The sequence below is a fragment of the Equus asinus genome, chromosome 5 (genome assembly GCF_041296235.1).
Source record: "Equus asinus isolate D_3611 breed Donkey chromosome 5, EquAss-T2T_v2, whole genome shotgun sequence".
NCBI classification, from domain to species: Eukaryota; Metazoa; Chordata; class Mammalia; order Perissodactyla; family Equidae; genus Equus; species Equus asinus.
In genome coordinates, this window is record NC_091794.1 from 48,721,696 (window position 1) to 48,747,708 (window position 26,013).

A 26,013-nucleotide genomic window follows, 5' to 3' on the forward strand; every position below is an offset into this window, starting at 1 on the left:
ATTTTTTAAAAGTATTTTGAGGAGTGAATTGGTATACAGTATAGTAAACAGAACCACGTGCTTAATCAGCATATAGAAATAATTGAGATTTTTTTTTTTAGTAAAGACCCTTTACATTAGAAGTGACTGGCCTTGATGGTTTCCTATATCTTAGTATTTGTTTACCTTGTTGCTGCTTTGACAGAACAGTGCTGACCCACTTTTTTTAATTGAAAATATCCACAGTTAGACGTTCTTAGGATAATGAATTCCTGCTATATTCCCATATATTTTAAGTTATATTTACATTGATTTCATTATCACTTAGGGCACCTGTACAAAATGGATGCTCAGTATTCTACTGTATATGCCTACCAATTGTCCCACTTCCATTTACCCAGTTATCAGTGAGGGAATCCTTTTCTCTGGTGCCCTCCCACAGTAAGTCTGGGATTGTCCAGATGAAGAAGAGAATCTCCACATGCATTTGCCTGCTTGGTGTATATGAGTAAGAGCATGAATTGACAAATATCCCATAGGATATGCAATTTGTCAGCTAGAAAAGAATTACTGGCCATATGATTGTTTATTTTCAAAGAGATTTAGATATCTCCTATGTATATATCCCAAACATTTGCTCTTGCCTTTCTGTTAAAATATATAATTTCCATTTTTCCTTAGTTAGCATTTGGGGTGAGACTTACCTCTCATGAATACTCCCTTTTAAAACAAAAGCATTCATTATGTAGGGAAAGCAGTTATGTATGTACTGACTAGATAAGCTGTCCTCAGAATATTCACTCATCACTAATTAACAGTTACTTGTTGAGAGAATAGTATATGCCAGGCCTTGTACAAGACACTTACGAAGATTATCTCATTTCATCATCATAGCAACTCTATGTCCACCATGCTCATCATGCTCATTTTCTAGATGAGGAAACCAAAGCTCAAAGAGGTTGATCTGCCAGCCCTAGGTCTCATCACTAGTAAGTGGCAGAGATGGGATACAAACTTAAGCACTCTAACTCCAGAAACTTAGCTCTTAACTGCTTTCTTTGTATCCCCTAAATACTACCCTTTATGGCAAGCAAGGTTGCCTTTTATTTAACACCTAGTTTTAGTCCCTGTGAAGCCCTGGTGTAACCAAATATAACACTTTGTGCTGTCCTCATTGGGACACTTGATACACTTGATCCATTTATATATGCAGTTTAGAAATACACATTCACAATAGCAAAAAGGAAGAAGCAACCCAAGTGCCCAGTGATAGATGAATGGGTAAAGAAAATGTGGCACCTACATACGATGGAATATTATGCAGCCTCAAAAAGGAAAGAAATTTTGACACATGTTGTAACATGGATTAACCTTAGGACATTATGCTAAGTGAACTAAGCTAGTCACAAAAAGACAAATGCTATATGATTCACTTATATAAGGTACCTATAGTGGTCAGACTCATAGAGACAGGAAATAGAGCGGTGCTTGTCAGGGGCTGGGGGATGGGAGAACGGGGCGTTATTGTTTACTGGATACGGCGTTTCAGTTGAGGAAGATGAAAAAGTTCTAGACGTGGATGGTGGTGATGCACAATGATGTGAATGTACTTAATGCCACAGAACTGTACGCTTAAAAATGATTAAAATGGTAAATTTTATGTGATGTGCGTTTTACCATAATACAAAATATACATTCATTTTATCGCCATATAAAATTGTAGACTTTATTCATTTGTCTTCTCTTAAATAGTGGACTTTGGGGTCAGTGCCCAGCTTGATCGAACAGTGGGCAGGAGGAATACCTTCATTGGGACTCCCTACTGGATGGCACCGGAAGTTATCGCCTGTGACGAAAACCCGGATGCCACATATGATTTCAAGGTATGACTTCTTCCTTCCTTATTATGTTTCAAAACCGTCTCTAACATCTCACCCTGCATCTTGTGGTCAGAGAATTCTCACATGTCTTTGGGCTTACAATTCATGTAATCCAAAGGGAGAACTGGAAAACATTATTTGAATTTGAAATGATAATTCAAGTGAGAATTTTTTTCATCAATTCACCCATCATATCTGATTGCCTATTTGTAAACAATCTTTAAACCATTTTCTATATTTCGAACTTACTCTCGCTTCTTATTAGAAAATAGGTTTCTATTTTGGTTATAGTTGGAGTTTTGGTTATAGGTATAGGTTTGGTTAGATTTTTGGCAAAGTGTATATATTCTGAGAGCTCTTTATGTTAAAAGAAACCAAGATATGAATTTGTTGTCTTGGGTCTTCTTTTTCTGATTAAAAATAATCAGACTTACTCATTTCTACATTGCTCAGAGTTTAATTATTGGAATTTCTTTTCAGTGAGAGAGAGCCAAATTAGATGTTGGTAGCTACTTTATGGTGTTTCTGTGCCTGTCCTGGCGTTTCATAGAACTTGATTTGTGGCTTGTTATTTGTCTCATAAACTGGAAATTTGCCACTAAATTCAAACACTGTTAAGTAGAGAGGTGAGAGCTGCCCCCTTCCCAGGAGGCCCTCCTCTTCCATTCTGCTAGACAGGATTCCAACATAATTTGGGGTTACTGTCCCATGGATAGCTGCAATGTCAGGTGACACTGTTGTCATCAATTGTCACTGAAAGTTGAGCCATTAAAATTGGAAGTAAATGGGATGTAGGATCTGTGTGTTTGTAGACTGTGCAGTAGAGGGAGAGCCACCCTGTGATCTTTATGTAGACCGCAGGACAACGGGGGCAAAACCTGATACCTACCTGGTCTGGTTTCATAGGCGCATGGACTTTCCGCCAAAGGACTTTAGAGATCATCTCCAAGCAGCCTCATCTTCCAGACGAAGACACTGAGGCCCGAGGCCTTTGCAAGTGCACACCCAGTTAGTGGTCTTCTCGGAGCTGAGACTTAAACCCACATCTCCCAATCTTTGTTCAGAGCTCTCCCCAATATATTGCCCTGTTCCTCTATGACGTGCTGCTATATCCACCTCCTGTTTACCAAAAAACAGCCTCTGTAGATATATTTGAAGAATTCCTCTTTTGAAGAACATTTTTAGTTCTCCACATGTGGGGTTATTATTGAAATCAGGTCACAAAGATGCAAACATTGCAGTGTCTTTGGGACCCAGTGGCTCAGGACATCGACAAAATTATTTGCCTCTTTGGAGAGACGCAAGCTTGAAGGTCTAAAAACAAAATCTCCTGTAAATGTCCTCCTTCTTCCAAAGTTTGTCACTGTGATAACCTGACAACAATCTGTCCGAAAACAGCTGCCAAGTTAAAAATTAATCTCTTGACAAAATAAATGTCATTTATTTAAACTGCTAATGATAAACGCATTTAAATAGTTTATTTTGCAAATCCCTTCAGAGAAGCCACTACAAAATATATGTCCCAGACCAGGTATGTGTATCGTAATTGGCTATAAGCAATTCTTCAAGCAATAGTTACACTTGACAAGTGCTCCACGTGGGCTGCAGATATTTTAGATGACTTGATAACATACCAGAGAGAATCAGCGTGTTTCAAATGTTTACCCTTAGCTTAGCCTTTTAAGTATTTTGACTGGCTGTACTGTGTATGGGACTTCTTTTCTGTGACATAAAGTAGACCCCTGTGACTTAGTTTTTTCCGTAGAGTAACTGGAAGAGGACTTCCTTCTGGCAGCCAAAGCTTGGAATTAAACTGATATCTTGGTCCCCTTTCCTCAATTTATGGCTAAGGAATATAGTTGGGGATCAGTGAAAAAGTTTTGAGCCCAATGCATAATTCCAGGTGTGGACAAAGCCCTGGTGGGTGAGTAACCACAGGGCATCATGTTGTACATGGTCATGTCAGATGTACTATAAGATCAATGTGACTATAAAAGTATCCTGAGACGTTAATAAATTGAAGATTAATTTCCATGTTTTTTATTAAAAAATAAAAAATCCTGTTGAGAGAATAGGTTCAACTGTATCAGTCATTTAGACCTTAGTGTGACTTAATTTTTACGAGCGTAGGAGGAGGAAGATTGTACAGGAGGAGGAAGAAGTCATGGCAAGAACATGAGCTTCACTGGTCACTTGACATGGGTAAAGAGGGGACATGACAGGGGCCGGCCCTCTGGTGTAGTGGTTAAGTGCGGCGCACTCCACTTCCGCAGCCCGGGTTCATGGGTTCGGATCCTGGGCACAGACCTACACCACTCATCAGCCATGCTGAGGTGGCAAACCACATAGAAAATACAGGAAGATTGGCACAGATGTTTGCTCAGGGCTAATCTTCCTCAAGCGAAAAAAAAAAGGAGCATGGCAAAAGGGCAAATTACGAAGATCAGGCAGAAAGGAAGGTTTGGGGGTTCTTTGAAGATTCCTTTCAACCACTTCACAGTTTTACTGTGGACCAGAGAAGAATCTATTCTGTAAATATAATCTTTCTACTTCTTTCTTGGCACCAGATCTTACCCTTTTTGCTGCTCGCTATTCTTAGGAATGTGGTCTGTCACTAGGAGAAAACAACAGTACGTTGACTTTCATTCACTCAGCATGTATTTGTTAAGTACTCACTGTGTGTAAGGAATTAACCGTGCCGGATCTGTGCGTACAGTTCTCAACACGGAAGGTTCATTTGCAACCCCATTGACGTTCAGAGGTTTGGTCCTGTGTGTTTGGTAGTCCGTGTGACCCAGCTGTATCCTGCCTCAGACCCTGATGTCAACAGTTCAGGCTCTAACAAGCATGAGACACTGCCAGCCTAGAGGGCATGTTTAGAGTAAACCATGACTTGAAGGCCACTGGGCTGTGTTAGAGTCCACAAAAGTCCTTCCTTTAATGAAAACAAAATGCAAAAGAGAAGAGTTTAGTTTGGTTTTATTATTTGATTATGTATTATTTAATTTGTCTAAGATGTCTTGAAAGACTGCTATACATTTTTCCAAAAACGACAGCAATTCAATAAAATAAGGGCCTCTGTAGGAAAGGGCCTCTCTCTGAAGAGCTCATGCTTTTTATTGCAATCTGGTTTCGTCTGATATCTGCCGGGCACAGTAAGTAACAGACTGAAGATCACCCCCATCCCGGAGCAGCGCCAGGCTCTCATCCACCCGCGTGTTCACGTTACCCTGGAGGCCCTTCCTTTCTTGTTTTCAGAAATTCTGTCAAAACACTTCAAGCAAAAGGAAAGGTTTCATTTCCCTGATAAGTATGTGGGGCAATAATGAAAGCTTTCTCATTTAATAATAAGCGTTCAAAGATTTGAAATTAATAAAACTGTTCAAAATTCCTAGGCTGTTTAAATTGTTATTTTTAAAAATTTGAATTTCGTTTCAGTTGAGTGGGATTTGTCAAGTGTTTTATAGTCCTGTGGATTTCTTGCTTTAACAGAGCCACTCACTAGGGGAAGTTCCCTGAGGCCACATCCCCATCCGTAGGGCACCGGGTGAATGACGCCGGGAGCAGCTGTCCAGTGGAACACTATGCAGCCGTGGCAGCAATGGGCAGCGTGGATGTTGACGTTGCACACATCCCAAGATGGAGTGTTGGTGCTAAGAGCAACTTAGAGTCTAGTGCACATAATACAGTCTTATTCTCCTCTACCCCATGGATATGGGGTAGAGGATATGGGGTATGGCATGTGGGTGGAGAACTTAAAATTTTTATTTTATATATCTTTCTGTCCTGTCCTTTTTTTAAATCATAAACTGGCCTTGCTTTTATATTAAATTAGTAAAGTAAGAGAAGTACAGTGAAATGCATATCCCCTCAACCCCCAGCCTCCGTCCTCCAGCCGGATCTGTGCTCTTGTGTATTATTCACCTAAACTCTGTCCATGAGACTGCACACAGGTGCTGTGGATCCTTTTCAGACGTAGGTGTCTCCTCCAGGGTTGGGATGAATGTTGTGCTCTGGCTGTAGAGCAAGTCCTCGTTTTCCTGTGTTACAGATAATTGGCTTTATTCAGGCAGCACGGAAAGAGCTAGTCTAGCTGAGGCTTAGCTGGGGATGAAATGAGCAGCCTGACTGGTCAGGGAGTCACCAAGATGCGTGCAGGGTGTCCTCTGAGAGGACAGTACGTGGAGCGCAGCCTGCGATTTATACTCTCAAACAAGGCCTGGCCTCTGTCTCCTGAGGTTCAGATAAAGGTCCTGTCCTATTTGGAAGAAGGGAGGGATGGCACAGAGACCATGTCATTATCACCAGTGGGAAGCTGAAGCTGCTATGCAACGTTTTTCTTGTGGCACCATGTTCATACCCATCTCATAAGGTTCCTTCATCTGACACACCAGCACCTCCTCTAGGCTACAGGCAATCCCCAGGCAAAGAGAATAAGCTATTCTTCTAATGTTTTTCCTTTGGTCAGATAACAAATGTAGATGAACAGAGACTAAAGATTTCTGCCTCAGTTTGTTTTATGTGTGAAATGGGATTATTAATAACGACCTGTTCTGGAGCATCCTCAGTGACCCTGAACTCGCCACCTGGGTTCCGTGTATATGTAAGGTAGCATGTAAGTGTTTGACTCAGTGAATAAGAGTCAGGCTTTTGAAGTGGGGCAGGACTGGTTTAAAATGTAGACTTTGCTTCCTGTTTGCTGTGTTACCTTAGGGAAGTTATTTAACCTTTCTGAGCTTTATAAAATGGGAATGACAAATTGTATATTACAAGGTTATGTTAGAATGAAGTGAGCCAACATATATAAAGGAATTAATTCAGTGCCTAACACTTGGTAAGTACTCAGTATATGATAGTTAATATTGGTGTTTGTGTGTCACATGAAGGTACTGCTATTTTGGGCCATTTTTGACCTAAAAAAATGTAGCAATATCGTACAATTTAAACCTCATAACTTAAACCCCACACCTCTACTTGTCTGCATATATGGAGCCAGAATCTGCTTCTCTGTAACTTCTGCCTCTAGACGTAGGTGCTGCCCTTAGGGACCACACAATAAATTCAATTTCCTTTGTCCAGCTAGAACATTTCCAAAAAGCGAATAACAAATAAGTTACACAGTAGAAGACTATTTTCTGGTCTTTGGAAGTTGGTAGAATCCACTGTACCAGCTGTGCCCGTCGTGAAGCTGGTGTTGTCAACTCTCGACTACTTCGCTACCTTCTGCTTTAGGATGCTGCGGGTAGGACTCGGCTAACCCCATTTCTGCCTGTACATCTGGCTTCTTATTACGCTCTGCCAGGAGGGGGAGACTGAAAGGCTGGAGGAGGAAGGACACACCCTCTTCTCCTTGCTTCCCTTAAGCTTCCTGTTTACGCCTGCATCATCCCAGCAACTTCTTTTAGTACCAGTATATATGTAAGCTCATTGTCACCTTACCTGACTCAGGTTTGCTGGTTGAACTGCCAGCCAATGATAATTGATTCTCAAGGTCTTTCCACACCAATATTTGTGAAATATACGCATGTGCGCTGCAGTGTTATGTACTTTGCATATATTATCTTATTGAATTCTCATATTAAACCTGCAAGATAGGTGTTCTCTTCATGTTCCAAGTGAGGGAATGGGCTCAGAGGAGTTGAGTGGCTTTCCCCAAGGTCATCGAGCTAGTCTTGTCAGAGCTGAGAGTCAAACTTAGGTCTGCCTGGCTACACAGCATGGGCTCTTCCTGCCTCTTGGTGCATGCGGGCTCTCTTCCTCTGTCCAGCTGCCTCTCTCTCTTTGTGTGGTTGGTTCGGCCTTCTGAAAGTGTACTTTTCTTTACGTGTTGGGCAGCTCAGTCCCAGAAGGAATGCTCTCTCGTGTTCTGGTTGCCTGTGCCAGCTGGCCCTGCACCAGCCAGAAGTTGTATGCTTGCCTCTGCCTTTTCAGAGGCACTGGAATTTGTCTCTGTTCTTTTTGTAATGCACACAGGACTGGGCTATTAATCATGCCATGGGCCAGGCTGCATAACACCTCTGGAATAACAAATTACCCAGCTCCTGCCAAAGTGAGTCACATCATGACCACGAAGGAAACTTATCTCTCCCTGCCTCTCTCCTCATCTTGTCCCTCCCTCTTCCCTTTCTTGTCTCCTGTGATCTGTCTTGCCAGTTGTAATTGGAACATTTTCTCCCGTATTTAAGTTCTGAAGTGTCTTTGGGACTCGCTAATGTATCCAAAGACTTAAACAAGGCCCATCAAGGACATTTATTGCTTTCTATCCTGGGCAGTTAAGCGTAGCTTACAAGCAGCTCTGGGTATATATGGCTAGGAATATAAATGTTCTTTTTGGAAAACAAAGGAACCCCAGCAAAAAAATGATCCTGGGCTGTGCAAACCTTGTGTGTGTGTTTAGCGACACCTTTGAATACATCTTGAAATATAACAAAGAGAAAGGACAAGAGTTGCCTTCTTTAGTGTTCTATGCAGAGAAATTACTTGGAATCTGAGGGCAGTGGTATTGTGCAGGTGTGTTGTTATCCCCAGTTGAACCGAGCACTTGTAACGTTTATGTGAATAAGTTGACAGGCTCATGAATTAAAGAGTCCCCCCATTGGTCCTAGTGTGGGGTTAGCCCATGCCCGGCCATTTGCTCTAAGGTAGTTTGCACTTTAGGCACGAGGCTAGACCCCCTGGACAGCCCACTCCACGTTGTACGGGTTTCTGTCCAAATGCTGAATAGACCTGGGTGTCCCTCACAGGAGTCTGAGAAGTTCAGTTCTAGGGAATGGCTCAGCATGGATTTCATAGTTCCCTTCCAGTGATATCTCCTTTTCATGTGGCCTTGACGTTGTTTGATAGGAATAGCGAGGCAATTTCACTTTGCTCTCTAATCTGAGTGAGGTGACGGGTGCGAATTTGGAATAATGTACAAATGCAGGATGTATTTAAAATTAAAGGAGGATGAGAGTCTGTATCAGAATTGTGGACCATTGAGCCAAATTTCACGTTATGTTTTCTTACTAATCTACTGAGAGGCTGAAGCAGCGAGCCTCTTTTTGGGGTTCCCTAACCTGGTTTTCCCCATATCCTGATTTGCCCCCTCTTTTGCAATATTTAGAGACTACTGAGCTGTAGACAGAGTGGGGGAGAAGCATACTGTTAGAGATGGAGATTTCACAGGTAGAGGTGCAGGCATCTAGAAAATTCTAGTAAGAGCATAAAAGTCAGTCTGAGCAGAAGAAAGAAAATAAGAGTATAGGCTCTCTGTTGTTTGTATTAGTCAAATTACAAGATAGAAGATATTGTTTATTCACTCAACAAATATATCAGGCACCTACTACTCTGCCCGGCTCTGTTCTCAGCACTGGGAATACATCAGTAAAGACCACCATGCAAAGGTGGCCCTGTCCTCATCTGATTTGGTTAAACCATATGAAATTGCTGTTTCCGTAGTTTAAAAACTATTGGCGATAAATATGCATTTACTGTATGATCCAGCCATTCCATTCCTAAGTGTTTACTTAAAGGAAATAAAAGCAAACCTCCACACAAAGACTCGTACGTGAGGTTTGTGACAGCTTTATATGTAATAGCCCAAACTGGAAACAGCCCAAATGGCCTTCAACGAGTGAGCAGATCGCAAACCGTGGTGCCTCCATACAGTGGGACGCTACTTGGCAATAAAAAGGAATGAGGTATGATACACACTACAACAGGGATGAACCTCAAACACGTTGTGCTAAATGAAAGAAACCGGATGATTTCATTTATATAAACCTTCAGAAGATGCAAACTAACCCACAGTGGCAGAAAGCAGATCAGTGGTTGCCTTGGAATAGGAAGTGGGGCTGGGGACAGGAAGGGCGTGAGGGAGAGACTACAGAGGGGCTAGTGGACCTTTTGGGGGTCATGGATTTGTTTACTGTCTTGATTGTGGTGATGGTTTCACAGGCGTATACATATGTCCGACCTTATCAAATGGTACGCTTTAAATATACACAGTTTATTGTTTGACAGCGATACCTCATTAAAGGTGTTAAAACAGTCAAATGGCAGCAATTTCATGTGGTTCAATCGGTAGATAAATTTTAGTGATGAACTAATTTTTAAAACCTTATATTCATTTTTCATACATGTATTGAAAACTCGCCGTGTGTCAGGCACCGTGAAAGCTGTTGTCAGTGAGAAGTGAACAAGGCTGTTTGTGCCTTTTACCCCAGTGGGTGAAATCAGTTTGTGAAGAGACGACTGAATGGCTTTCTCCCAGGCAGTTTTGAAGCCATTACCAGGTTTAACTGTATTGTCGTTTGTTGACTGCATTTATGCATGTGTCTGTGCCTTCCTTCTTTTTCAGAGTGACTTGTGGTCTTTGGGAATCACCGCCATCGAGATGGCAGAAGGTGCTCCCCGTAAGTACCTTCCTCTTAGTGACATCTGTTGCTGGTCTGCTCTGCGGGGGCTGGAGGTTCCTTGCCAGGAGCTGCAGTGGCTTCACTTCTGCTGCACCGAGCCCTGCATGGATTCGAGCTGGCGCATTTAGAAAGCAGAGTCATCTGAAATCAACCGGGAATCCATTCATTTCACAGTGGCGTGAGGCTGTTGTATTTCTGGGGTGAAAAAGGAAAAGAAGGGGAGCAAACTTTGGAGAGGCTTGCTTGTTTTACAGATTCAGTGTGTAGCTTATTCTTGAACTGCTCTTCACCTCACATAAAACTGGGACCAACCCACAAAGACGGTAAACTCCAACTTAATGAAAATTCAAAGCCGATTTTCAGTGCACGGGTTATGCAAACACTTTTCCTCAGTTGCTCTCATTCCTATGAAAATATGAATGTATACACTTTTATATTTCCCTGCTGTTATTTGAGGCAGAGTAGCCAGGGCTCTGGCCATCTGGAGAACCCCTCAAATTCCTTGAGATCCGGAGTATTGGCACTGCGGAGGGCCTCTCCCAGCCCTGAGGTGGCCCTGGAATGTGCCTCAAAGACTTCCATGCAGGAGGCACAGCTGACCCAGGGCCCAGCTGTGGCAATGGTACCAAGATTGCACCTCCCAAGGGCCACCCCCCATCAGTGAGCGAGCTTGGCAAGGATGTAAGGCAGGCCTTTCGGGAAGTCACAGGGTTCCTGTGTAGGCAGCCTTCACTCAAGTGATCGCCTATGACTTGGCAAATCCCCCTGAGACTGCAGGACAGTCCAGTACACTTCCGCCTACTTTTCCTCCCTCTCTCCTTCCCTCGGGGTGTGACAACTCTCCCAGTCACCCCTGGCTCCCTCCCTATTTCCTTTCACGCAGGAATTTTCCCAAGTAATACCCTCTCATGTTTAATGCCACCTTGGTGTCTGCTTTTCAGAAGCCCTGGACCAAAACAGGCCCCTTATTTGCCTGGCGGGTCATTATGGTCATCTGACTTTTTATCTTCAAGTTACCGCAGTCTTCATATTTCTCTCAAGAGCTGGTGGAATTGATCTGTAGCATGATTGATTTGGAGTGTTTGTTGACAAAATTCCCCTCATCCACAATGCTAATAGGCATTTATGAATCAGAAAAATAATAGATTGCAGGCTTAAGTCCATATTATCATTCTTGATGAATAATAAAGGGGGTAAAAATAAACTTCTACCCACAGAATCGTTTTGCTTTTAGGGAGAGTACATTCTTATTCTAGGCACAAAGAAAAAGATACTCCCAGATGTTCGAAAAGTAAACTAGTGAAATATTTTGATTAAAATAAGACCGTATGAGTGCTTTCACTATAAACGATAATGTCATGTTTACAAGTTGAGATATTTTTATAACTTTTTCTGTCAGACTGTGCTCTGGTCTTCCTGGGGCCAGGGAACAAAACAAAACAGATCGAAAAACAAAAACAAAAAAACCCATCATGAAACCTGAAAGGCCATTCAGGATATTTAGAAATACAGAGAGAAAGGTGTTCTGCTCAGTGCCTTAGACTCCAAAAATCTACGGAGATGAGATTGTGTCTGGATGAGCCATCAGTGTAGAGAAATAGGCCATAGATTATCAAATATCTTTTATTTTATGACTTAGTCTTTTACTAATTAAAAATGATTTACCATTTCCATTGCAGCTGTTATCTTGATGTTGTTTACTTTGAATCTTAGACGGTTATTTACAGCAAAGTAAAGGTTGTTGACCCTTTAACTTAGTTTCCTTAAGTATGAAGCAAATGTAGAAATATTTACAATATCTGTTTGAAACATGTTGTATCTTATGACACTCCTGTGGTTAGACATCACTCCTTTAAATGCTTGCTAAATGGAAGCTCTGTGGCCTTCCGACTCTGCTCGCTGGTCATGCGTGGACTCAGGGAGCCATTTGGCAGCGTCAGCTCTACAGCTAGGATGGTTTGGCCTGGGTTTGGCCTCCTAACCCGAGCTGGCCCTTGTTCTGGTCTCTTGCAGCTCTCTGTGACATGCACCCCATGAGAGCCCTCTTCCTCATCCCCCGGAACCCAGCGCCGCGGCTGAAGTCCAAGAAGTGGTGAGTGCGGATCTGAAGGCAGGGTTGCCCTCTGATTCTCTTTTGGATGAGCCAAATCCTTAGGGCCTGCTGACAGTGAGTCTAATCCTGAGACTTGGTGAGTGATTCCATGTGCTGTCGCTCATCATACAGTACATATTATGTACCTACTGTCTGCACAGCAAGTCTTTATTCCCACACGTTCAAGATAAGGAGCTGTAAGCTCCAATGGGTCCTGGAACCCGAGTAATAAGATAGAAGCTCTTTGATCAATCACTCCAAGTGATCTCTTTCCTGGCGTGCAGAATATCTCATCAGAGAGGTGACAGTTCAGAGAGTCACCTCGTTAGATTGGCCGCCTTTTCTTTTGCTCCTTAAGACAGTAATTCCCTAAATGCATACACACACCTGGTAGTATGCGAGGTGATTTCACGGGTCTGTGCATGAACGTTTGTAATTTTTGTTTTTACTGTTGCTTTCTCTTTATGGCGGGTGATGCTGGCTTCTTATTTGGGGCAGCGATATAACCTTTCCATTTAATAGACTTATTCACATAAAAAGTGACTTAATTTAAAGAAAAATCCTTAGTGAATTCTTGTATGGGTGGTGTACAGATTTGGTGAAAGGTGTGTTGGTCATGTATGAGTGACTGAAGTTTGGGAAGCAGACTTCTACAGGTTAGGCCAGAAAATGGACTTTTGACTTTTTTGTGTATTTATATCAGGGTCTATGACAAAAATTCATTGCTCCTTCCCTCCCCCTGTGGATGTGGTGTATTCTCTCCCATAGATTCTTGAATTCTGATTCCACTTGCCCTGGGGCCAATTCCTGGACCGCTAGGACTGCCTGTCCTTTTCTGGAGACGCAGGCTGGGCAGTTGGGAGAGTGAAGGGCCAGGACCATCCCGCCCCTTTTCACACCACTCCATGATCAGGCCTTGACTGGGCCCCTCCTGTTTCTCACCCACCCTCCGCTATCCAGAGAGCAGTCCTGGTTGATACCAGTCACCCAGGAGTGACAGAACAGCCCTGGCGGAGCTGCGCAGAGACAGGGAAGGGAGAGGATGAAGCGGGGACAGCCTCTGAGTTGCTGAGGCCTGCGCTGCTGCCGGGAGAGTGAGAGTTGCTATTGGTAACAAGGAGGGAGAGCCGGCCCTGCTCCTCCTCTCCAGAGGGTCACTGTGCTGAGAGACAGTCGTTCTTTCCCCAGCAACAGCCTTCCATTGGGCACTGGCACAGCGTGCGATTGATGGGCGCCCGGAGGCCCTGCGTCCTCCTTCTCCCTGGAACAGACTCGGGGGAGAGGAGTCGGCTCAGTTCTGTCCCCTGGAAGCGTCAGTGGCACTACAAAGCCCTCTGCTAGATTTCTGCTGGCTTTTCGTGCCAAGCCTCCCCATGGGGCCTGCTGTATACAGTGGGCGTTACTTACTTACCTCGTTCCCTCTCTGCCTTCTCTGCTCCCCGCCCTGCTGCCGGACAGATGTTCCAAGCTCTTCCACAGAGGACAGACTGGCCATCAGCATAGCTGTTTTGTCTTATTGGCACAGTTTGGCCACACACCGTGTTTCAGAAATATTTATATTAATTGCCAACTTTTAAAAACCTGGTGATTGAGCATTCCATGGAGATGTCTGGGCTTTTGTGCAAAGGGGCAGCCATACTCCCTGCCCAGTGGCTCCCGCTCCTTTTAGGGTCCGAGGCTGTCCTTCTGCACCAGTCGCCGCCTCTCCCCAAATCAGAAGCTGGAGCCAGTTGGTTGCACCCTGTCCTGTTTTCCTCTCAGCCCTGGCCTGCGCCGCCCTTCCTGTGACCCGGCCGGCCCCTCAGGAAAGTCAGGGAACACCCCTGCACCACGGCCTCAGTGTTCATTGAGCTGGCCCAGAAAGATCAGCTCTGCCCTGACATTGTTTGAGAAGTACAGACGTGGGGGAGGATACAGGCTGACTTTTCTGCTTCAAACCTTTGACGAGAACTGATTCAGATCGTGTTGGAGGGAGCGGGATCAGTCCCGGAGTGTGAGGGGACCAGGCCCCTTCCCCTCCCCAGCACCTGGCCCACCTCGCCCGCCTGGGAGGGGAGCAGGTGAGGAGCCGGCCACACTGCCTGACAGGGAGAGGGAAGAGCACGGGCTGCTTGAGAGCAAGTGGGGGAAACAGCCCTGGCGAGGGCCTCTTCCTCCCTCAGAAGCGGCCTTTCCACAGACGGTTGTGCAGCCCCTGGCCACAGGACACTTGGTGTGGCTCCCACTCCTCTGGAATGGGATTCTAGTTTCTGAGTGAAAAGATTTAAGCACTTCACGGTGCTCTGTCGTGAAGGGCCAGGTCGATAGCGATTTCAAATAGGTTAGTGTTTGCTTAACTATCCTTTAGTGTTTGAGAGGAAGTAAAATATTTTGTTTGTTTTCCTATTTTTTTCTTAGGGAGGGGCTCGCCTGTCCCCTAAGAAGAGAAACAAAACTCCAGAATCTTTTATTTCTTTTATTTCTAGATACTCTCTCCCTAAGTGAGTTCTCAGATGAAGTGCACTGTTCTCAGTGTACATACCAACATTTTACCAAAGGGGGCGCCATTGTCCTAGAGACGGCCATGAACTCTTCATTATAAGGGTTCCATTGAGGGCCATTTCCAGCTAACACTGCTGAACCTACAACATATGGGGCCCATAAAGCGTACGTATGTCATGGACTCAGGAACCTATATATATATCTGTGTGTGCATGTGTATAAATTTAAGACATATATATATATATATATATAATCTTAACCCCAACCCTGCCGGACAGGGTGCTCTGAGTCCTCATTTCATGGACGAGAGACTGAGGCTTCACAAGGCTGTGCAGTCTTAGTTTCCCAAGTTGTAACCCGCATTCTTTCTACTGCACATTCGGTCTCTTAAAGTTCAGGGTTGGAGCGGTAGAGAAGGAGCTGGACTGGTCTCTTGGTTGAACACTGTTTTCCTTGGGAAAAGGAAAGGCAGCGGTAGCGTGCTCTTTGCCCCTTTCGAGGCGGAAGGAGAGGAGAGCAGCTGCACTCGCGGGAACCGGCCCTCCCTGCCCCGCCAGCGTGATGAGGAGGGGCCTTACAGCCGAGGAAGCCCTGCCGGGGCTCCAGCCAGTGCTCAAGCGGCTCGGCCTAATAGTTAGGTCTCTGGGAGGATTATAACCTTAGTTGAATCAGAGGAGAACAATGCTCTCAGCCTCTGTCCCCATGTCACCACCAGCAAATGAACAGTAGGTTGGGACTCCCATTTCCTCCTTGTGTCTCCATGGCTGGTTGGATTCAGCCCACATGGGGAAACCTTCTTCAGAAGCTGTCCTCCTCCCTTCTCCTCCCGCCCGCCTCCCCTGCTTCCGCATGGACACGCAGTGCTCTAGCTTCCCTCCAGGCATTTCTGGAGAAGGACGGCATGACTTCGTCCCCGTAAAAGGTGGCCAGTCTCATTCTTTTCACATGCCGTTAGAATGTGAAGACTTCACACAGGCAAAGCAGTGCTCAATTGAGTTCACTGAAAAAATCATAATTGCTTATCACTGGAAAGAGATATGAGATTCCGTGGTCCAAACCACTGGCACTCCAGATGAAGACTGGGAGGCCTGGTGAGGTAACCAGTGTATCCAGAGTGCCAGGCACATCACTGGGCAAGCCAGCCTGGAACCCCAGCCTTCTGCTTTTATCCAAAGTTTACAGCTACTCCTCTAATATTATGAAACGCCAGTTCTGATTCTTGGTTTTCTAAAACTTTTGTGTTAGGAAATGACAAAGCTTTGTGTGTGTGTGTTCTAAATAAAATAATGATAGTAGAAAGCAAATATCAGAAAATAATTCGAATAGGCTGAATGTGCTAGTAGTAGTGTGACTTTGGACTTTATTAAAATCAAAAGAAAAATTGCTATGTAAACTTTTAAAATTAACCCTCTTTTGCGCAGTCTCCTTGGAGATAGCAGTCCTGTTGACTCTTCCTGCTAACATATCTAATCTAAATATATGTGAAATAGTTCCGTTAAAGAACGCTGGATGATTCAGTTCAACAGAAGTTGGGAAAAACACCTTCAGATTTCTACTTCCAGCCCTAAAGGCAGATGCTCCTGCTCTTTAAACCTGGTGATGGTCAGAGGTTGCTGGCACATCGTCCTCAGAGAGGTGTTATAATAATAATAACAAGAATAGGAAACGCATACGGCATTTATGTCGTGACAGGCACCGCTCTAAGCATTTTATGTGAATTAACTCATTTATTATCACAACAGTCTTTTGAGATAAGTACTAACAATATCCCCATTTGCAGCCCAGGAAACTGAGGCACAGAGAAGTTAAGTAATTTGCTCAAAGTCACATAGTGAGTGATGAAGCCTGGAGTAGAGAAAAAGGGTAGTTCTGGGCAAATGCACATTTTAAAGATCAAATTGCATTGAGAGAGTCTGATGATTACCAAAAACTTTGAGCCTGGCTGGTTATAATGATTAATGTAATAATCTCTCAGGCATTTTTAATTTCCGTAACACAATTTCATGTATAAACAGGGAAAGTCTGGGAAGATAAAGTGTTCAGTGACACTGGTTTCCGAAGAACTAGTGCCTCAGACTGTAAACACCAATCAGCATTTTTCTCTCCATGCCAACCCTTGGGAAATTAGTACTACTAATCTTAGGCATTTTTTTTTAAAGAGACAGAACTAAATTATTGGCGGCAGAGTTTCAAACAATAAAGTTATCTAAATTGACTTTTCAGCCCATTAGACCACTCAGCAGTAAGGTGGTGTTCCGCACAGGTGAAGTGTCTCTACTTTTAATTAAATGTGTAATCAAGCATATTGATTCTTTGGTCACACTAACTTAAATAAGAGACAATGAATCTTTTCTTTGAAGATTTATTTTAAGTAAGCATTATTTCCTCTTCAAACAGCACCATTTGAAGAAGACGTGGGCTACATTACCAGCTTTGGGGTTCTGCACATCTTGGCCCATCCTTTGGGCCCAAAGTTATTCTCTTGAATATTTCTTGAGGTTCTTTCCCGTCGGGAGAGAGAACGGAAAAGGATTCTGTGCCTACGGCTGGTTCCTTAAGCCTCTTGAGCGCTCTCTCATCCTGGAGATTTCTCTGACTTTTTTTAGGTGTCAGTATTGAGAAGTGGAATGTACAGTCTGCATCTCATTTTTAAATTGGATGTGATTTCTTTTATTTATCATCCTCTAATTAATGGTTGACACTTTATAATAAAGAAGCACTTCCTTCTAGTTGCAAGCAGGAAAAAGAGAACTACTATTTGCATTCCTTGTGAATATTTAATAGCTTTCTGTCTTCATTTACTTTTGTTTTCATCTTTTTAACACTGATTTTTCTACCTAGCAAAGCGCTGTGTAGAGTTGGTCTATTTTTTATGCAAGTTAGCCTCATTCTCTTCGTTTTATTCCTTAGGAGAGTCCATTATTTCCTTATGGTTTTTCTGGTGAGGGCTCCCCTTAGATGCCACCACGTTTGTGCCTCCACAGTTTTGTTTGAGAAACAACTTTGATCTGAGAAAGAAAGCAAAGTAAATAATATCTACCTCTGAACCTCCCTCTCTGCCCCTCACAAGCACGGATTTGAAGGGAGCTGTGTTACAGCTCTGGCCCAGAACCCTCATCCGATTACCGTTCACGCATTCATTCATTCATCAAACATGTAAGGGCAGGGATTGTGTTCATGGCATGAAGATGACTCAGGCACATCCGACACTGTGGAGAATTTCTAGTGTGGAGGAAGCAGGGATAGGGGCTGAAGGACTCACAGGGAGGGTGCGAAGTGTCCATCCTGTTGTCACTATTTCTAGTCCACAGCGTAGCCAATCTTGACTCATCCTGGGGTGACCCCAAGGATAGCAGCTTACTTTTACTTCTATGTAAAATCATTTAAAAGCTTGAACATAGCTTTGTAATTTAGGGAGGAAAATGAATACCAGTAATTCAGTACTTCAAAAGCATGGAATAAGGTGAAAAGCCGCTTGGACGTGGGCGATGTGGAGAGTGGCGCATGCATGAGTGCCCTCTCGCATCTGAACCTTGAAGAATTTGCTCTCCACTGTGTGCTGTGTGGTGAGGACGCCTTTCAGGCCTGAAGTATTTATAGAGGGCCTGCTAGGAAGCCTGGGAAAGACTTGCTCCTGGGATCTGCTCCTGTAACTCCACAGTGCTCCACAGGAGGGCGACAGAGAGCACAAAATGGATTCCCTCCTGCTCCGAGCAGGGTGGGGATCGTGAGGAGGGTGATAGAGCTCACCGAGGTCTCCGAGGGTGACTGCTCTCCTGCCAGTGGAGTGCCTCGGACAGGCATGCTATAGAGTCATGAGCTTAATTATTTATGATGCTCGACAATTTCCTGGAACTCTCAGCAAGAACGTGCGTGCCCAATTCATGACTCATAGCTAAAGTCCACCATTAGTTTCTCCCACGTTGTGGACTTGCTGCCCTAATTCTTGGTGTGGTATCTCTCACCAGTTCTCCCCTGCCCCTGTGCCCCTCTGTCCCCATGTCTCTGTGTGTTATCTTTGAGGAAATAGTGCCTTTCTAGAGAAAGACAAGTTTGCCTCTGGGTATGAACTTAGTCCCTCAAAGTGTTTCCAAGTCCTTGGGTTGATAGCAAACGCACATACATCCTGTTCCAACTAATTGGAAAGCAAAGTTCAAAAGTGATTCTGAAATTACCAGTGGAAAAATTTGCCTAATCAAGTCCCTTTACCTTATGAGAATCTGGCTCGTTTCTACAAAATGTCCTCCCCCTCACTCACCTGTCCCACCTTGGCTTTGCGTTTCTAGGCCTTGCACATCCTGCCTCCTGTAGGCAGCTCACCTCAGTGTCCCCTGGCAGCTAGTGTGCTCACTCCCTGCTCTGGTTTGTCACTCTTTTCCTGCCTCCCTGAACTACCCCTTCCCCTGAGGGGTTTTCTCCTCATTCTTTGGGGGCTGGCTCTGGTTCCCGCGTTCCAGTATACCTTCCAGGCATGATGCTCACTGGAATCTTTCTCTCCTCTGATTCCTTTTGGTCTTCTGTGTGACATTATGTATAAACTGTGCAAAAATGTTTTCATGTCTGTAACTACCACACATTGCCTGAATCGTCTGCTGGTGGTAATGATGCCTTGAGCCCCATTCTGCCTAATAAAGGGCTAGACCTACTCTGTGACTGGTTGATCCCTATGTTGGCTCATTGAACCTATTTTTTTTTTATTCCAGTATTTCAGACGATATAAGTTTGCTTTTCTTTCGGCTGTCTTTATCTGTTGATTCCTCTCTTTCGTTTGGCAGGTCAAAAAAGTTCCAGTCATTTATTGAGAGCTGCCTGGTGAAGAGTCACAGCCAGCGACCAGCCACGGAACAACTGATGAAGCATCCGTTTATACGAGACCAGCCTAATGACCGACAGGTCCGCATCCAACTCAAGGACCATATCGATAGAACAAAGAAGAAGCGAGGAGAGAAAGGTTAGCAGCACATTTGTGTTTCAGCAGGGGAAACAAAGGATGGAGTGAGTCATGGGCTCTTGATGTATTCGGAGGTGACTGTGGGGATTTTGAAGGGACCTGCCTTCTGCTTTGGTGTGAGGGGCTGCTTTTGAGATCACAGCCTGTGGGCCTCCATGGGGTGAGACGGCTGCAATGGAATATTCATGAAAGAATAGAACTGCGGGAAATATTACCTTCTCCAGGCACTGAACAAAAAGTCATGTTGAGTGATACTCTGGAGTGGTTTAATATGACAAGCGATTTTCTTAATTCAAATGAATATTCATGTGTAGAAGACTGAAAATCTACCGAAGACAGACAACCTAAAAAAATACCACCCAGTTGACATTTTTTCTACTGGCAGTCTTCAGCATTTACATTTTCGTGCTCTGAGGCTCATTTCTAATTTAGTTATTAGAAAGTCAGAATAAATGTTCTGATAGTCACAGTAATATAAAAGAGGTTGCCAGGCTTGCTCTGTGGAACATCGAATTTTGAGCTGGAAGATCATTTAATGCACTTTATTTTATAGATTCAGAAACGCTTATGTCTGTGGCTCTAGCAGTTGCACCACACTGTCTTTTCCCTGCATCGTTGGAAAGGACGTGCGTCCAGACTTGAGGTCCTGGGGCTGTACTCTAGTTATTTGAATAGTAACTCAGCATTCCTTAACTAGCGTCCTGACCAGGTTTTATGGCTACTTGGTTCGGGAGGTAGGGAAGCTGCGGTATGGGAAGTAAAGGGAAAGATGCAGAGGACAGTGGGAGTGAGTTGTCCCTGGGCGGGAGCGGGACTGGGCAGCTGGCGGGGGGATGGCAGTGAGGAGGCAGGATGTGGCTGCGAGGTGCTCACCAAGTGTGCAGGGAGTGGAGAGGAGAGGGAAGGCCAGGGGCCGAAGATGGGAGGTGCGTGGCGCTGTGCTTTTCCTCACTTTGATCCTCCCCGCCTTTCTCCTCTGTTCTTCACAATCCAGGGGGAGTGGTGGCGGGTGGTGGGCAGAACAGGACAGGGGATGCTCTCCTTCTATTTGAATTTCTCGTCTTCTTTGCCTCCATGGTTAATATCTATGGTGTGGTAAGGTGTGCCTGGGGACGTAGGGTGGGGGAGGGAGCAGTGTAGGAGCCCAGACTGGGCAGAGGTAAGATCAGCAGAGGGCTCAGGGAGGTGAAGTGCTCAGACTTTTGTTCTGAGACTCAAATTCTGAGTTCAAATCTAGTTCTACCCCTTCATGCTTATGTGAACTTCACCTCAGTTTTCTCATCTTTAACATAGGAGTGGGGGTATCATCATAGTTAGTATTGCCTGGGAGTGTTGCAAAGATTAACTGAGAGAGTGCCTGTGAAACGCTTAATACACTGGCGCATAGACATACTCAATAAATATTAGATGTTCTTGTTTAGACAATTCTTCATTGACCTATAATTTTTCAGCAGTGTTCAGGGTTACTTTCCGAGAACTTGTGACCTCTCTGCCTCTGGCCTGTGAGTAAGCATGGATAAAGCTTGTGCCTTGGGTTGTTTTCACATTTTTTGGGTGCAGACTCTGGAATGTGACTGAGAACTCGCCATCTTGTGAACATGGACATTTTATGTGTTTTAGTGCATTCCTTCTCTACGAAGCAGAAGAGTGAGATTCTTGGTGGCAGGTGTATTCAAGAGTTACAGGGCGATTTAAGGAACCTAATTCCCTTTAAGCTTAGAGCCACCAGAAGCCCTCATTTTTATCTGCTCCACGAGAAGGAGTATTGATCATATGAGATCTCCTTCCATTTGCTCAGTTTGACCAAATGACTTAATTTGCTCCAATACTTTTGTCACTCTCTTAGTAGCTCTGAGACCAGCTTTTTGGTGGAATCAAACAATTTTAATTTGTATTGCTTTATGAGTTTTTTTTACCTGATATTATTTTTTCCTTAAGATATGTTTATGCATACTAATTTAAGCAAGTAATATAAAAGCAATCAAACCAGGTTCTGGTGAAGTCTTACAGCAGAACCTGATGAAGGAGGGTTTTACCCTAGAGAGCAGAATTAATTGGATTAGTTGTGTGCTTCCTTTCCTTGCTGTAATTTCCTTTAGGAGATAAAGTATCTGCATTTTACTTTGAATTCTGTGTTGATTCATCTCAGGAAAGTTTGGAATGTTAATCTTTCGATATGGATTATTGAAACACTTTATGAAGGTTCTTTACGTTTTGGTGAAATAGTACTTAAAAAATAAGTAGCCTGAAAACTTCATACATATCTAAATTTATGAAGCTAATTAGTGATTTAAAAAAATACGCTTGAAGTCATCACACTTGGCTTCCTTTCTTCATCCTTTTAATGACTAAATAGCACAGCAGGCAAAGGGTGTTTATGATCAGATTTGGTAGTTCTCATCATGTGACTGCTGCCTCCTGGTGATGACATAGCCAAATTGCAGTTTCAGTTCCTTTTTAATGGTGCACAACTGTCTTCAAAGTTGTAATTTCTAACTCGCAGCTATGAAAGGACAACAGTAATGTGACACCCTCCCTTGATTAAAATTAAAAGCTCCTCCCCACTGCCCACAGAAAAGTCCACAGCATGGTTCATATAAGGATCAGCAAGCCGTATCAGCCTGCTGGCCTTCTCACTCCATCTGCTTTTCTCACACCCAGACAGATAGCCATCAGGACTCATTGTTTCCTGAACATGTCAGTATCCCTGTGATACTCAGGGGGTTGGGTTGCTTAGAATGCCCTTTCCCACCACTTTCAGCTGCCATCTGCCTGGAGAAGGGCCATGGACCTTCCAAAGCCCCACTCATTTCCTCCTCAAAGACTTCACTGTCTACCCCCCATTATGACCAGTGGACTTAGCTGCTTCTTTCTTTGATATCTCATTGCTTTTTTAATGTACTTCTATTTAGCATATAATATGTTGGAAAGAACATCAGTTTTAAAGTTGGAAAAGTTCTGGATTGAATTCTAGATCCAAATCCCAGGTTTATTAATGAGATAACATTGGTCATGTCACTTAATCTCTTATAATCTCAGTATCTTTGCTTGAAAAATGGGTTTTTATGAAAAAATAAATGAGAGAACACAGGTAAAGTACTTAGCATGGTGACTGGCATGGGAGACACCAATAAAGGTTAGTCCCTTTTCTTCATAATCATGGGAACTCTGATTATTTACTTGTCCATCTTGCCCAGTAAATTCTGATCTCCTCCAAAGCAAAGACTCAGTCTTATTCATTATTGCATGTTAACCTGCTTAACATATTACTGAATTACTTTACATATTCATGAATTCAATGAATGTCCCCAGTGGGTCAATCTAAACACATGTAACTCTGTAGTTTTAATAGCACATTGTCAGAAGTTTCTTTCTGGTATTTATCAAGATATCTAAAAGCAATTTGTGAGTCCATGTAAGTCATAACAGAGCTCCTACATAAAAAATGATGAAAGCCATCAATAAGTTAACAGTGGGCCAATAAAAGATTGGTTTAGATGGTCCTATAATGGACTTCAATACAAACTGAAAAGGTAGTTTTCAGTTCCTTGTCTTCATTTTCATGTGAACGCCAGGCATTAGGGACAGATATGGAGAGTCAGCTGGGATAGTCTTTTTTTTTTTAAGATTTTATTTTTCATTTTTTTCTCCCCAGTGCTCCCCAGTACACAGTTGTATATATTTTAGTTGTGGGTGCTTCTAGTTGTGGCATGTGGGACACCACCTCAGCATGGCTTGATGAGCGATGCCATGTCTGCGCCCAGGATCCAAACCAGCAAAACCCTGGGCCGCCAAAGCTGAGCGTGTGAACTTAACCTCTCAGCCACGGGGCCAGTCCATGGGACAGTCTTGGATGGGATTAATTCCATGGACTTGAATCCAGCTGGTGGGAACCGTTAGCACACAAGTCGGGAGGCCTGGAGCTTGTCCCAGCTCAGCGTTAGTGACATCTCTTTGGGCCTCATTTACTTACTGATAAAAGAAGGGGGGCCGGGCGGCGGGGCGCTTTGCTGAGCTGTAGCATCTTTGGTGCACTAACATTCTGTGAGTCTCTCTTCAGATGAGACCGAGTATGAGTACAGCGGAAGTGAGGAGGAAGAGGAGGAGAACGACTCAGGAGAGCCCAGGTGGGAAAGGCAGAACCGTCTTCTCATTTCCACGTTCTGAATTGTGCTTGTGTGAGATTCACTTCCTTTTGATTTATAGGTTCATTTTGTAAGAATCCAGCAGGGTGATCTTATTTAATTTATTGCCCACAAACATACTCATTAATTTGGGAAAATTTCCCTAAGCAGACTCTTAACGGAAACGTGGAAATCAGCATATTCTTTATCTTGTCCCCCAAGATTTATGGTCTCTCTTCTAAGACCTTGTTTCCTCACTAGTTAACATGGAGAATGAGCAGAAGGCAATTATCTGGGCAATACAGGACTAGAAGTACCCAAAACTGCAACTTTCTGGGAACCTCAGTGGTATTTTTGGACTTGAGTTGCTCGGTTCATTACTCCCTACCTTTGAGAAGCCCATGAGGACAGCCAGTGTCCTTGTCACATGCCTTGGTATTTTCACTGCAGCCAAATCCAAGAGGAAATGATTTCCGGGAAATGAAGTTATACTCCAGAGGTGAACCCTAAGTGGAAGCTTTTGTGCCCATTCTGGCTGTCTGGGTTGGACCGCAGTCAAGTGCTGCTCCATTATTATCTCCCCTACGTTTTGATTTTCACTTGACTTTGACTCTGACTTTCCTCTAGTCTGTGTTCATAAACAAAGGCCCATGAGCTCACACTGCTAAGATTTCTCTCTCGTGAGAGAATTCAGCTCATGGCAGTTAGGTGGGTCAAGGGGTGCAGGCCTACACACCATGGCGGGTACACTGAACATGTGAAGTGAGATTTATTGGGGAAAACGCTCAAGTAGAAGGGTCACCAGGGTATTTGGGTCTCTGTCCTCTAGCCTTCCAAGGAGGGGACCCCAGTGCTTCAGAAGAAGGAACAGGTCCCGTACCACTGAGGCAGAGCTTCCTGAGCAGGGGAAAGGCCAGCACAGCCACTGCTTCCAGAATGAGCCGGCTCAGACCTCCCGGGCTGGATTATTGCTAAACTACGGGAAGAGGGTGGCACTGAGCTTACAGGGCCATCCGGGTTTTCTCTTTTCACCTGCTCTGGGAATCTTCAAGGTCAAAGACTGAAGGGGAATTCTTCCCTTCCATCTGATGCCCCCAGTTTAGCTGCATGAAGGTGATGACTGTCAGGTGATGACATGGAAAATGAACATTCTTGGAAGGCAAAGCACCAAATGCCCTGCTTTCAGAGAAGGTGTACACTGTTTTTCCAGAGCGCACCCAGACGGTCATGTCAGCCCTTCTGATCACTGTCCTTGGAACTGAGAAGCCCTGTTGTAACTAATACTTACTAAACTGTGTGAGTCACTTAGTGGGCTGACCTAGCCATGCCTTAACACTTCTATAATTGTAGCATGTCATGATATCACATTGAAGATTATAGTCCAAGTCTTGTTTTATGGACACATGTAATTAATCTTCATGAAATCCTGAAAAGCAGAAAGGGACAATGGTTATCTCATTTTAGAAATGAGGTCACAGCCCAAGGATGGCAACTGGGTCACACACCGAGTTAATGATTGAGTCACTAATATAACTCAGATCACCTCGCACTGATTCAACATCGATTCATAATTGATGGAGCATCCTCGTGTGCATGTGATCCTGGGTTCTTCAAGCTCTGCCGCCTATGCACGGAGCACGTGGCCTGTGTAGATAAACGCCATCATTTGGGGTTTGTTTTAGAGTTCTACACAGAGGCTGGACATTTCAGGGGAGGCTACTAGTAGAAAGCCAGCGTTCTGTATGGAACGTCACGAACGAAGACTTTTTGCGTCATGTTATGGCGGTATCTCACACTGCACGCTAACCACTCTCCAAAACAGAATGACCCCTTGTCAACTGCCGCCAAGCCTGCTCCTCCCGCAGCCTTCCCCATCCCAGTCTGTGTCACAGCCGCTGCCCAGGTGCCAAGACAAAACCTGCAAGTCATCTCTCACTCCACACTTTGGCTCCATCAACAGGTGGCATTAACTCTGTCCCTAAGCACTTCTCCCAGCCTCCATCCCCCCGCTCCCACTCGGGGTAAAGTCTGCACCCCGGGGCCACCGCCTAGCAGCCCCACTGGTAGCCTTGCTTGCCGTCATACTCCCGTGGACTGTTCATTCTGCAGC

The 26,013-nt window shown here is 44.2% G+C and overlaps 1 protein-coding gene across 18 annotated transcripts in view; it reads left to right on the forward strand.

Moving 5' to 3' along the window:
* Nucleotides 1-26,013, forward strand: part of TNIK (TRAF2 and NCK interacting kinase) — a 381,117-nt gene that overhangs the window by 257,211 nt on the left and 97,893 nt on the right. For all 18 annotated transcript variants that reach the window (XM_014866817.3, XM_070509445.1, XM_014866823.3 and 15 more), the window contains exons 7-11: nucleotides 1,732-1,862; nucleotides 10,198-10,252; nucleotides 12,269-12,347; nucleotides 19,604-19,779; nucleotides 23,840-23,906. In XM_014866817.3, coding sequence (XP_014722303.1) covers nucleotides 1,732-1,862; nucleotides 10,198-10,252; nucleotides 12,269-12,347; nucleotides 19,604-19,779; nucleotides 23,840-23,906 — 508 coding nt within the window. The remainder of the gene's footprint in view (nucleotides 1-1,731; nucleotides 1,863-10,197; nucleotides 10,253-12,268; nucleotides 12,348-19,603; nucleotides 19,780-23,839; nucleotides 23,907-26,013) is intronic.